Below are 15,024 nucleotides of genomic sequence, written 5' to 3' on the forward strand. Positions count from 1 at the left end.
TATCTTTTATCTTTCTGTCTATCTATTTATCTTTTATCTATCTATCTATCTGTCTATCTACATATCTATTTTTATCTGTCTTTCTATCTATCCATCTATCTATCTCTTTATCTTTTATCTATCTATCTATCTTTTATCTGTCTGTCTATCTATCTATTTATCCTTCATCTATCTGTCTATCTATCTGTCTGTCTGTTTGTCTGTCTGTCTATCTATCTATCTATCTATCAACCTGTCTTGTCCATCCATCCATCTGTCTCTATCCTTTTATCTTTGTTAATCTATATGTGCTCTGTATATTGAATTTTGGTCAAACACTCTTGGGGAAAAATTTAGAGAACAAAACTGTGTGAATAAACAAATGCGTTCAAAATACAATGTATTTTTATTAATCCAGTTTCAGCTGTATCACTGAAAAACTTAAAATCATTCTAGCTCCCCTTCTCTCTTCCCGTCTCTGTCTCTCTTCTGTGCATCTGTTTCTCTCTCTCTCTGGTCACATTAGTTGAAATAAAAAGCCATTTCTGTGTATTATGATATACTTGAAAGAATTCGGACTCGAAAGTGAAAGCAGAGTTTACATCATTTTTATTTCAACTTAAAATATTTTGAATCCTTGACTTTGAATTCAAACAAGGTTCTGAACTTTCGATATCATATTGCATATTAATATTACCAGTCATATCCATATTCGCATAATGAAGATCAAATAACAAGATAATTGGAAATAATTATGTACAACATTACATTAGGATAAATTTGTCTTGGAAATGAAAACGCATATCGAGTATAGCACAAATAATAAACCATTCCACAAGAAAAGGGCAAGTGATTTGCTCAAATATCATAAATTTTAATCGGGCCATGGCCGTACGCAGGGAGGGGTAGCGCAGTTGCCACCTAGAAGTTTTGAAAAGTTTTTTTTTTCTTATTTATGAAAACTTTCAGAAAATCACTGAAAGTGTGTGTTAACAATTCAGCATCACTTCAGAAAATGCATAGGGGCCCTCAATGACAACCTCGGTCGCATTTCTCCCTCGCTTTTGAGGGTTTCTTTTGACCCGAAAATTTGTATGCGTCTTGCCACCCCCCCCCCCCCGGGAAAAAAAACCTGCGTACGGCCGTGAATCGGCTCGGTTACATTTATATTTCCGGGTTTGGCAAGGAAATCCTTTCATTTTGACTGTCGATCTATCCATCTCTTGAATTGAAGGGTTCAAATGGAATATTGGGCAATGGTGGTGCGAAAAGAGAACGCGAGTTATTCTGATGATTAAACCTAGGTTTAACCCTAGTCTAAACTAGAATTTTAAACCACACTTTTATTTTATGGAATGCTTGGCTTTATAATACTCCATACATATTCCAGGAAATGATAATGTACCAATAAATTAATTGAAGTTTATTGAACTTCATCTATTTTCAATTTCTTTTTATTATTTTTGGATAACTTTTTTGCAGAAGGGTAAGGATATTTTTTGAAGTGGTGATTGAGTAGACAACTGGCACTCCATAAAAGTGTGGTCAAACTTAAGCCAGGTTTAACTAAAACATGGTTGTCAGAATACCAGCCAAAAGGTTTTTCTTGAATTCAATGTCTTCATGATAATGATCCAAATAACCTCTCATGGGAGTTGACGAAAGAATTTGCCCGTTCGTCAAACATTATGTTTACCGCCACATTTTATTCTACTCACCCGACTATTAACATGTTTACCAATGAGATGTGTGATACTCAAGCTTCACAAATTGGTTGAATTTTATGGTTGACTAACGAGAGTGGAAGAAGATTGCACAATATTGATAAGATCGGTAAAGATCTTCAAAGCAAGAAAAACAAAGGGGAAAAGGAAAAAGAAAGGAGTGGTGGTAATCGAAAAACTCGTTTGGTCTTTAACTTAAAATAAAAAAAAAAACAAGGGGCGAGTGGTCCACTAAATAACTGAACAGAGTTTGATTCTTATCCAAACCACTGAATGAAATCAAAGTCTGGTGTTAGAGACGGCATCAACGTGGTTGCCAGACTGCTCTTGACCTTGGTTTCAGACATAATTTTGTAAAATTTCATGACCAACATGTTCCTGATCAGAATCCTGCTTCCATTCACCTAATGGTTTCATACGCTACAAGGTACAATCCACACAAATCATCATCTTTTAAGTTTATAGTAAGTCTACTGGTAGTTTTGTTGGCTGAACCTAAGAATAATATCAAATTGAAATATTCGTGCACGAAAGATGAAAATAAACACAGTCTGATTCAGTGAGCAGCTACTACCAGCCATCATTAATTTCTCCTGACATTGCCCTAACCATAGCTCTACACGAATAGAAAAGTCCTACGGCACCTGCTATTCCACCTAGCAAGATGATGAACCAAAGATATGCTTTCTCCAGCATTCCTATATTGGCCTTTCTCAGCTTTAAATAAAACAGACAAGGGAATATATAGTCCAGCCAAGGTACGGTGAGACTCCCAGAAACACCCATCAGCAACGAGAAGTGCGGAATTGCTACTGCCATCAGGAAAGACATGCCTACTAGGATAACCCTAAAAATGATGGCCCAAATAGGTGGACAACGCTCATCTTGTTCTGGATAACAACGCGGCAGGAACGACAACTTCATTGAGTCGACGGTACTCACGATGACAAAAATCATAAGCGGGTAAGTAAGTAAGGATTTGATGACGAAAAGACAACTGACGGTAGCTTGGAGTGGTCCTCGAGGCATGTTGTAAGTGATGAACTCCTGCGTGTCTTCCACAAAGGTCAAGAAGGCGAAGAGGGAGAAGCCAACGTTGAGAAACCCTGTAACTATGTAGGAGTAGTTGAGCATCGTGTTGAATTTGGAAGGTTCACGCATACTGCCTTCCACTCCCGGCATCAAGAACTGCGCCCCAAAATTGAGAGATATCATGGCGGCGCTGATGGCGAAGGGCTCGATGGAAAACGGCGGGATGCTCTCCATCTTCCAGTGGATGCTACGACCGAAGCTATACCACACTACACTTGATAACATCACGGCAAGAGCGATTAAAGCCACCAGGCTCAACCACGATATCCTTGTAAGATTCTTGAAGAGCACCGTTGGAAGAAGCACGACGACGGTTATGGCTGTCCAGAGAAACCGGTTTAATCCAGCTTGCGGAAAGGTATCTACCAGAAGGGCACCCGACAACTGAAGATACAGCGCTGCCACCGTCAGAATGTCAACGATCTGTACAGCATTGATCACGTGGCCTCCATGTTTGAAGCAAGCATCAGCGATGTCGGCGTATGTCTCTCGCACGACCTCTGGACGGTCAGATTCAATCGGAGCATTTCTACGCGTGTCGTTTATCCTCGAGTCGCTATCTTCATCATCCTCATCGTCGTCGTATTTACAGTAAACTAGGATCTGAAAAAGAAAACAAAAGGCAAGCAATAAAAAAATACAGCAAGGAAGGAAGGAATTATTATCTTTATTTTTTATTTGATTTTATTGTTTACTTCTGCAATTACATCATTCGTATAGAATACATTTTCCATAACATAACAAACATAGTATATTGATAATTTTTTTGGCATGAATCATAACTAAATGTACTAAAATTATCATTACAAACAAAATTGATCTCATACCAAATTAGTTAACATTTACAATTTGCAGGAGAAGGATTGTCATCATAAGCAGATTGCTTGAAAAAATGACAATGATCGTCGGGGTCTCGTGGTTTTATAATTCTCGTCTTTTAATCTGAGGGACGTGGGTTCGATTTCAAGCCGTGGTTTGTTTTTCTTCAGCAAGAAATTTACGAACATTTTGCTGCACTCAACCCAGGAGAGGGAAATGGGTGCCCGGTAGGGAGAAATTCCGTGAATGCTTCATAATTATGCTTCAATATGGCAGCACAGCTATAAAGCCGGGGTATAATAATTGCAGTCCTTTGAATCCGAAGGCAATAAGCGCTTTATAAGTCCAGCTATCATTATTACTATTATTATCATTATAATTATTATAATCATCATCATCATCATTGTTATTCCATTAACAATCAAAATTATCAAGCATAAATCCCCATAACTCCATTCTGGCTGGTTGGAAATAAAGTTGTGTTTGATGTTCCAAGAAATAAATTAACACATTCACAATATTTTGGGGGCTGGTTATCAGATGATGATAACTCTTTGTCACTGCTGAGACCATTATGCATATAGGTAAATCACCTTTAAACGTTTACCCATCTAAGTCTGTATGCTATATGGATGAATTCATAATGCTTCTATGAAACAATTTTCATGCGAATATATAATTAATTTGATATTTCAAAACTTATTATCCCTATATGACGTGACTATTTGATCCCCATGCATACATTCATGACCGAACACATTTATTCCAACAACCGTTACCATGACAATACCTAAAAGATCAATAATATTTGTATAAATCAGGTACATGTATCTAACCTTGCTGGTATAGTGACCAAGGATGAGTATAACTACCATGGCAACCAATGATGCCACGCCCCCTTGCTTGACTGTGTATGGTAAGCTGAGGATACCAATGCCTTGCATACAGTTACTGACATTCCAGCAAGCTTGTAAAGCGCTGCTCTTTCCCTTCTCTGCAAAATTGAGAAAAAATGTTATGCTTTTAAATTGTCTTTATACCCTTTTTTCTCATAAAGGGATATACTAATACAGATTGGAGTATAAGAATACTTGTTATAACGAACGTTTACAGTGTATCTAATGTAATTTCGAACCGTCTGATAACGCTCGAACACAATGAATGGGACGTTATAACCAAAATAGTTCAAAGTAAGACCATTCCTCTAACTGATCAATAAGAAATTGACAGGATAAAATCATATTTTATAGACACTTTTAGCTTTCCGTTATATCCTTTGGAGACAAAAATTATGTTCGTAACATAAAAATAGAATAATGATTCTATCCCAACGCTTACGCTTAAATTTTTAATCTGAAAAATGGTCTATTGACAGGTTATATCACGATCATATTACCAATAATAAACCTGGGTGGTGTTTCATAAAGCTTTTCGCACGACTGGAACCTGTTAATCAGTTACATAGGGATATATCATTTACCACAGGAAATGATCGCCAGTAAGTCGTAACTTACGAACAGCTTTATAAAACGGGTCCCTGGTCTGTTAGGGTCAACACGGTGTGTGCCCCATACAAAATATCCACTCTAAAGAAAATTAGTCAAATGACTAGTTGATAGGGTTAGTTGGGCGCAACTCTTATTCTAGTCATATTTGAATATTTTCTAGTCGTAATTTACTAGAAAAGAGTTATTTCTGACTAGAATAATTATGTGTCAGAAATGTGACTATCTGAATACTGGTCTACACTGTTAACAAAAACACTGATTTTACAGGGGAAAAAAGAAGATTTCGAAGAAAGCAATAACAGAATATTTCTGTAAATTCATAAAACAGGAATTTTTCTGCAATTTAACAGAACAGGTGTGTTCACAAAGGGGGAAAGGGTGTTTTATTTAAGGAAAATTGTAAGGTTACATGATGTAAGATTACGCAATCTGGTAAGATTACATGTGTTCTCGAGACCCTGCTGCAGGAACTTCTTTTATTTTAAGGATGAATTATTCTAACGGTGTAGTCAATTTGACTGATTTGTTATAATAAGAGTGTCGATAAGTTAATATGTTAGCGATTAAAAATCACATTAAAAAACTGTCATGAAAATTACTTTGCTGTCTTTAGTTACAAATCAACATCCAAACTTGAATTGGGGGAAAATTTCTAGAAAAAAACTGCGGTACAACATCAGCAGCAGATGGGGTTTCTGATAAAAGATATTTAAGAACATTTGAAAGGCAACACATGAATGATTATCTTTACGTAGACTCATGTCTTAAAATTAGTGTGGTTAAAATAACTATATAACTTGTGAATATATATAATATTTTTTTGTGTGTTTTTTTCGGGTAAGGGATGTACACCCGAGAGTACTCTGAAACTTGGCTGCAGCAACAGTGGTTACTGGTATTCTTGGGCATCTAATAAGGATCAAAGTATACTACTTCGTTGTGTGAAGCATTTAACAATACCATTCATGAGGTAAAAAGTTCTAAGATGTGCATGATTAATCTTATTTACATTCATTTTTAATAATAACGTCGATTAGTAAAAGTGACGGCGTCAAATTTATGGTCTACCAGTATGGATGGTAGGATTTTATCACCGTCAATGAACATCCCCCTCAAAAAAAGATAATAATAATCATAATAAATAAATTAATGAATAAAAAAACTGAATAAATAGATTAATAAATAATTAAATAAATAAGTAAATGAATTAATTAATGAAATAAATTAATAAAAAAATCTAAGTCGAATTAAAAATAAAGAAAAACAAAAAAAAAACGGAAGAGAAAATGTAAAAATGAAATCGGTTACACTTCGTAAAAAATTACGATTTATGCTCATTTTGTGAAAAAGAAGAAGAAACGTATGAACATCTATTTTATACTTGTGAATTTTCAAAATCACTTTGGGATGTGCGTGCAAGAAGTTTAAATTTTGAAATAAATAAATTTAGTTGGCAGGAAATTCTTTTCGGGAAGCAGGAGAAAAGTAAAGGTAAATATCAATTAATAAATTAATCGATGTCTTGATTTTAGTTAAATATCTTATTTACAAAACCAAGAATTAAAAAAAAAAACATCGATTGAAATAAAAATAAGTATGAGGGGGATCAAAGAGAAGAAAAGAAATTAGCAACAAAGAGGGGGACTCTTACAATCCATTTCTCTAAATGGGAAAACTTAAAGGGGAAGTTCACCCTGACAAACAGTTTATTGTAAAAGTAGCAGAAAAAATACTAAAAATGTTGCTGAAGGTTTGAGAAAAAATCATCAAATAATTAAAAAGTTATTAGAATTTCAATTATTTGATTTGTGACGTCATATGCGAGCAGCATTCCTACATAGCGAACGGTAAAAAATCAATGAAATGTCATTTTCTCAGAAAATGGAAAATGGTTTTCACTGTACCTTTTGTATATCAATAGACAAATCATTTCACACCCGATCATGAATAGAAAACAAAATGAAGTCATCAGGAACCATACAAAATTTGAAATCCATGCATTTTATATTACATAACACATGGGGCAGCTGCTCGTTTATGACGTCACAAATCCAAAACTTTGAATTCTAATAACTTTCTTACTCTTTGACGGATTTTCCTCAAACCTTCACCAATATTTTTTACTATTTTTTCTGCTATTTTTGCATTAAAGTTTTCTTCAGGGTGAACTTCCCCTTTAATATTAGACCATGTATTGGATCATAGTGCCAGTTCTCCATCGGATAGGGGATGGGGGTGTTTAAGGGAGGATCGGGGGGGGGGGGGGTAAAGACCAGGGCTGAATTTGTGTTTGAATTTATTTGGGTGAAGAGGCCGAGGTGATGGGTTAATAAAATATATATGCTGATGGCTTCAATTCGTTTAGGTTTTTATTAATGATTTATTTATTTTTGTATTTGGAAAATCTCTCTTATGTTTTTTATTTGACACTGAAAAAAAATCAATAGGTGGGAATTTTCTGTAGAAGTTTCTTCTTGTTGCATATAATTATCATCAATGTTATTTATAACTATGTATTGGAAGATGTCTGACATTGTGTTTTAATGTAACATACATGAAAAAAAAATATGTTAAATTTATGAGTTGTCTAGGTATCTGTAAAGACATCAAAGTTCTATTTGTTATATATATTTTGTTTTGTATATGAATTGAAGTTGTCAATAAAAACTACTCAATAAAAAGAAAAATCCGAAGGTTCGTAATTCTGAAGGATCTTTATTCCGAAGGTTCGTAATTCCGAAATACGTAAATTGCCTATACCTCGATGTTCGTTAATCCGAAAACGTAAAAGGTTTCGTTAATCCGAACATATGTGGCATTATTCCGAAGGTTCGATAATCCGAAAACGAAAATGAGGTTCGTAATTCCGAAGGTTCGTTAGTCCGAAAACAAAGTGAGGTTCGTAATTCCTAAGGTTGGTTAATCCGAAAACGAAATAAGGTTCGTTGTTCCGAAGGTACGTTAGTCCGGAAACGAAATAAGGTTCGTTAATCATTACGTTTTCGGACTAAGAACCGTCGGAATTACGAACGTCATTTCGTTTTCGGATTAACGAGCCTTAGGAATTACGAACCTCACTTTGTTTTCGGACTAACGAACCTTCGGAATTACGAACCTCATTTTCGTTTTCGGACTAACGAACCGTCGGAATTACGAACCTTCGGAATATCCGAACCTTCGGAATAACGATGCTTCGGAATTACGAATGTATGCGATAAAATCGATGTGAGAGATAATTTACCTTGCTCATCGGAGGGCTTTTCGACTTGGTTATCCGAACTCTGTGTCGGTCCTAACGCTCGTCCATTAGCATGATGGGATATAGATTCGTCCGACGTCTCTGCATCCGGGGTATCGTCAGGTGATGTAAGTTCATTTGTGTATCTTATCAGAGTTTAGAAGACGAAAAAATCTCATTCATCTGCTTTTCACCAATAATAATAAAAAAGAGTATTTCTAAAGCGCCTAATCCACAATGATTATGTGCTCAAGGCTCTGAGAAAAGGAAAAAAGACAAATTGCATGGAGCAGGAAGAGACAAGGGTAGATTAGAAACACAGTCATGACAATAAATGGAAACTACTGGAAGGCAATTTTTAACAAATGGATTTTTTTAGAGCAGTTTTACAATTGATGTTTGAAATACAACGGATGAAATATGGTAACTGTTTCCACAAGGATGGTCCAGCATGTGCAAATGACCGATCCCCATGATTTCTTGGATTTAGGAACTGCAAGCGATTTTGAATCAGAAAATCTGAAAGAAAAAATACATAATTACACCTCTTTTAAAGCCTTCATAAACTGCAAAATATGAGCAGCATTTATAATTATGTTCATGTACACGGTGTATCTTGGTGATCGAGGGTGGGAGTGGGGCTTAGGGGAGGGGCAAATAAAAAGTAAACAAAACGAGGAAAAAAAAGTGGAAATACATTTAGAGGAATTTGCGCCCACTATCATATGAAGGTAAATACATCAATATTTAGTATACCAGAGGCTTTAAATGGCAAAGCTTCTTTCAGGGTTTCATAACAATTTACAGCATTTTATTCGTTAAACATTTGTAGCTGTTGCTGATAAAAATGGGTCTTGAATATTTCTCAAGAATTTCGTTGATTTTACGCCAATCTTTTAAACTAAGATAGCAGATTACTCTTTACAAAAAAAAAACAAGTTTTGATTATTTCAACCGTTCGACTTCAATGATTTTCATGCCCGAAAGAGTGCGAAATTGCTTATACAAAATAGAGATACGTTGGTCCGGGACGTTGGTGCAATCAAATATGGTTGGCGTGGGGCTCATTCCCAGATACGCCAATAAAATTAATGTAACGTATTTCGTTACCTCCCAGCTCATGACTTTTCGAGACATTTTCAAAATATTGTAATCCCCCACAAAATTACCAAAATGTTTTAAAATGCTCATTACTTCCCCAGATTTCATTTCTTCACAATTTAAAAGTTATTCTTTATTTCGCAGACAAACTTGTAAAATATATCTTGAGAATCTCAAGGTAAAGGAAATTAAAAAGGAATGGGCAAACGGATGCTTACTTGCGAGAAACGACTCGATCCCCAGGGCAAAGTTCGATGTCTTCTCCATATGCAGGGTGTTGAATAAGACCGGTTGACGCAAGATTGTTAACCAGTTTAGATTTCATTGATCGCAGGTAATCCATGGTCAGAAGAGCTGATGTTTCATTGAAACATTGGCCAGAGATGAAGAACCTTTTAACTGAAATTCACAAATAATTTATATGATTATTGAAACATTGGCCAGAGATGAAGAACCTTTTAACTGAAATTCACAAATGATTTATGATTAATTCTCTAAGTGTAAAGCCCTTCAGGTGCACTGGTCTTGCCCCCCCCCCCCCCCCTTACCACATTATTTCGCTCTTCGCATGTTGGATAGTGGAGCAGTCCAGATTCTTAACAAGAAATTTGGCGCTTCAACAAAATTAATTGAGAATGGCTGCAATACATCTTGTAGGGGAGGGAGGAGCTTACGCGACCTTTCAAGCACTTCCGTAGATAATACAATTGCCATGAGCTCATCGTAGTTTGTATTTGCGATGCAGTGCTAGGGGTGGGCAAATAAAACCTTTTTGGGGGAAATTCAATTTCAAACGGGTGGATTCTATGGCCATTTTTGCTGCTGAGCCCAAATCCGACAACCATTTTGACCTACGATGTACACTGTTAAAAAACCCCTGATTTTACAGAAAAATAAAAGAAGATTTTGCAGAAAGCAATACCAGAATCATTCTGTAAATTCATGAAACAGGAATTTTTCTACAATTTAACAGAACAGGTCTGTTAGAAAAAGGGGAAAAGAGTGTTTTATTTAAGGAAATTTGTAAAATTACATACACCAAATACCAATTTCCTGTAAGATTACGCAATCTGGTAAGATTACAGGTGTTCTCGAGACTCTGCTGCAGGAACTTATTTTATTTCAAAGATAAATTTTCTAACAGTGTAGTTTGATATTGGTTCCAAGCGATTTATCAAAATGGCCGCTAAATTCCTTCCAAATCAGTGTTTTAACAGGTTGATCCTAAAATATCTATACAAATAAGGCCTGCAATGTATCCAACTATATGTTTTCATGGTCATTGAGCACTAAAATATATGAATCAGATAAAATGAGCCATTCAAAATGATGATTTTTGGTAAAAAAAACAACAGCATTTTGGGGTCATTTTTGGTAAAAATTGTTCCCAAATGACAATTTTGTGTACATAGAAGTTGAATTTCTGTTCATCTGTAGGTTGTTATATGTGTAAATACATATTTTCATGGCCACTGAGTCCAACAATGCATAAAACATACATGTTTTGGTCTTTTGTACTGTCATTTTCAGTCAAAAATCACATTTTCTGTATTTTGGGGAGTAAAAATGACTGAATACATACTGCAAATATTCATGTAACCAAAACTTTTAATTTGTCTATAGCCTGTTTTTTTATTGTGATTTGGTAGACAGTAACAAATATCAATTGTATCGTCTGAATGAAAAGAATCTGTATTTTAATGGATTTTGATCAAATATTACCCCCCCCCCCTTCCCAAAAAATAAGAAATTTCAAAGCAGGATATCAGATGCATACAAGTCATGCAACTATTGCTGTGTGTGTATATATATGGGCATTCCGTAAAATATGTACGTCCAACCCCCTATATGTGGGACCTTCATGATTTTTTTTCTCTGATTTCTTGTTCTTTTTAAAGTCTGTAATGTTCTCAAAGGACCGTGAATTGGTCAGTTAATGAAGTGAAGTAAGACTTGAGAAAAATGGGGGTTGGATGTAGAAAAGGGTCGATCATTTTATGGAACGAATAAATATGTAAATAAATATGAATATTTTCAGTCTTTCTGAGAATATATCCACATTATGTATGAGAAAATGAAAAAATAATATCAAATACCAGACTTATGTACATATCTTATGCTGTCAAAGATAAGGGAAAACAATTTAAATTTTCATAAGCACTGTCAAATTGCTTTTATTGGAAATTAGGGCTTTCATAAAATTTCTGTTTTGCCATGCAGTCATGTAGGCTTACTCATAATTAAACATGTGCATTATTTACACTACATTTGGTAGCAGAGGGCTGATGTCATCAGCGATACTATTTTTTGATATACATATAGGTGTGTTTCTTGGTAATGATTCAGGCCCTTCACAGATTTCTTCAACTTCTAACAAAACTTATATAATCTGCTGCTTTCACATTCCTTATCTGTAGAATAACTGGAGCTAATATGGACCAAATATTAGCAATTTCACCCAGGAGCAGATTTTTTTGGTGAAAATTTATAATTTTGTCAGTGGACCATACGTATTAATTTTTCCTTCTTTTTGTACAGTGCTAACAGTACAGTTGCAAAAAAAGAGACTGATTCGACTGTATTGTCCTCTACAGAACAGTGAGCCCAGCATTTATAGATCCCATATCTCCTTACTTTTTGAATTCACCACTTTTTGAATTCACCATAAGTATATTCTTCCTGGAAAGAGTTCCATCAATAACTATGTTAGTCTAACTTTAAAAAATATTACAAATCGTACCCCAAGTGATAATACACAGAGAGTCATTGTTGCTATTATCATGATTATTGTCTGATTTTCAGAAGTAATCAAAAAACTTTGGTACCCAGGATTGTCAGAAGTTTAGCAATTGCTGTTTTATCTGACAGTTACCATGGTAACAGTGAGTTTCAGTCAATTGTTCTTATGGAAAATTGTCAGACTTGACAACTTGTGGAATGCAAATGTTCATGAAATGCTCGCCAGTATGCTCTAGGCTCAAAGTATGTATTCTGTCTGTTTTTCATTTTTTTTATTTTTTTTTATTAACACCATGATGATGCTTCTAATCTTTTACGTACAATAATTTTTTAACTCAGCACTCTTGAAAATATTCAAAAAGATAAACTGGGCACCCCTTTTATGCCGTTCAATTTTAAAATAGTGCCAAAATGCTATTTTTGTGAAAATAGCAAGAAATTATTTTCCCAAATGTTTGACAGCATAAAATATGTACACTAGTCCTCTTGTATTTATTTTTATTCTGTTATAAATGATGTGGAGATACTCTGCGAAAGACTGAAAATATCCACGTATACAGTGCATATATATATATGTATATATATATATATATATATATATATATATATATATATATATATATATATATATATATATATATATAAATGTGTGAAGCTATACATGTAAAACAGCTTTGGCAACTCTTTTTATTTAAATATTGTAAAGAAATGGATGAAGAGAACAATGGTAGACGTAGCTTAAATCAAGGTTCCCCAGAGCTATCTACCCTTTGGAAAAATTGGTTATGCCGAAAAAATGTCCCTGCCGGGAATCGAACCCGGGCCCCCAGCTTTGAACGCCGGTGCCTTAACCACTAGACCACAGAGACGGGCTAGTGGCTAGGCCGACCGAGATCCGATTGACCGTCAGAAAGACAGATTTTTGACACTATACCAATTACCTTTGTCGGGTGAAGGTGGGTTTTGAACAATGACAAGCCGTCATGCCTCAGCTGGATCAAAGCTATTGCTTCGATACAGTACACGTATGTGAGAAAGTATACAAATGTGTGAAGCTATACATGTAAAACAGCTTTGGCAACTCTTTTTATTTAAATATTGTAAAGAAATGGATGAAGAGAACAATGGTAGACGTAGCTTAAATCAAGGTTCCCCAGAGCTATCTACCCTTTGGAAAAATTGGTTATGCCGAAAAAATGTCCCTGCCGGGAATCGAACCCGGGCCCCCAGCTTTGAACGCCGGTGCCTTAACCACTAGACCACAGAGACGGGCTAGTGGCTAGGCCGACCGAGATCCGATTGACCGTCAGAAAGACAGATTTTCGACACTATACCAATTACCTTTGTCTACCATTGTTCTCTTCATCCATTTCTTTACAATATTTAAATAAAAGAGTTGCCAAAGCTGTTGTACATGTATAGCTTCACACATTTGTATACTTTCTCACATACGTGTACTGTATCGAAGCAATAGCTTTGATCCAGCTGAGGCATGACGGCTTGTCATTGTTCAAAACCCACCTTCACCCGACAAAGGTAATTGGTATAGTGTCGAAAATCTGTCTTTCTGACGGTCAATCGGATCTCGGTCGGCCTTGCCACTAGCCCGTCTCTGTGGTCTAGTGGTTAAGGCACCGGCGTTCAAAGCTGGGGGCCCGGGTTCGATTCCCGGCAGGGACATTTTTTCGGCATAACCAATTTTTCCAAAGGGTAGATAGCTCTGGGGAACCTTGATTTAAGCTACGTCTACCATTGTTCTCTTCATTCATTTCTTTACAATATTTAAATAAAAGAGTTGCCAAAGCTGTTGTACATGTATAGCTTCACACATTTGTATACTTTCTCACATACGTGTACTGTATCGAAGCAATAGCTTTGATCCAGCTGAGGCATGACGGCTTGTCATTGTTCAAAACCCACCTTCACCCGACAAAGGTAATTGGTATAGTGTCGAAAATCTGTCTTTCTGACGGTCAATCGGATCTCGGTCGGCCTAGCCACTAACCCGTCTCTGTGGTCTAGTGGTTAAGGCACTGGCGTTCAAAGCTGGGGGCCCGGGTTCGATTCCCGGCAGGGACATTTTTTCGGCATAACCAATTTTTCAAAAGGGTAGATAGCTCTGGGGAACCTTGATGAAAGCTACGTCTACCATTGTTCTCTTCATCCATTTCTTTACTATACATGTATATATATATATATATATATGTACAGTGTATATATATATATATATATATATATATATATATATATATATATATATATATATATATATATACAGCAAAAGTTGCATGACATGCATGCGTTCGAAATCATTCATTGTATTCATTTTTTTTGGGGGGGGGGGGTCATATTTAACAAAAATCCAATAAAATACAAATTCTTTTAATTCAGACAATATAATTGATGTATTTGTAACTAACAAATAGCAAGAAAAACAAGGTTATAGCCAGATGCTCTGTAGTTGCATATTTGCAGTCTGTATTCAGTAATTTTTACCAAAAATTACAGAAAATGTGATTTTTCTATTAAAAATGACAGTACAAAATCCCAAAACATGTCTGTTTTATCTATTGTTGCACTCAGTGGCCATGAAAACAAATATTTAGACATATAAAACACTATAGATGAATAGATTATTGAGGTTTTATGTACATAAATTGTGATTTGGAGGCAATTTTTACCAAAAATGACCTAAAAATGCTGTTTTTCACCAAAAATCGTCATTTTAAATGACTCAAATTATCTGATTCATATATTTTGTGCTCTTTGACCTTGAAAACATATATTTAGACATACTGCAAGCCTCATTTGTATAGATATTTAA

The 15,024-nt window shown here is 35.4% G+C and overlaps 1 protein-coding gene across 1 annotated transcript; it reads right to left on the minus strand.

Annotated features, from left to right (window-relative positions):
* Positions 1 to 571: 571 nt before the first annotated feature.
* On the minus strand, positions 572 to 9,844 carry LOC121407608 (vesicular inhibitory amino acid transporter-like). The gene is made up of 4 exons (XM_041598765.1): positions 9,680 to 9,844; positions 8,364 to 8,506; positions 4,451 to 4,608; positions 572 to 3,398 (listed from the first exon to the last, which is right to left on the minus strand). The coding sequence occupies exons 1-4, from the start codon at positions 9,802 to 9,804 to the stop codon at positions 2,274 to 2,276; spliced, it is 1,551 nt and encodes a 516-aa protein (XP_041454699.1). The 5' UTR covers positions 9,805 to 9,844; the 3' UTR covers positions 572 to 2,273.
* Between the last annotated feature and the right edge of the window lie 5,180 nt (positions 9,845 to 15,024).

The sequence above is a fragment of the Lytechinus variegatus genome, chromosome 2 (assembly GCF_018143015.1).
Source record: "Lytechinus variegatus isolate NC3 chromosome 2, Lvar_3.0, whole genome shotgun sequence".
In the NCBI taxonomy this organism is placed as follows: Eukaryota; Metazoa; Echinodermata; class Echinoidea; order Temnopleuroida; family Toxopneustidae; genus Lytechinus; species Lytechinus variegatus.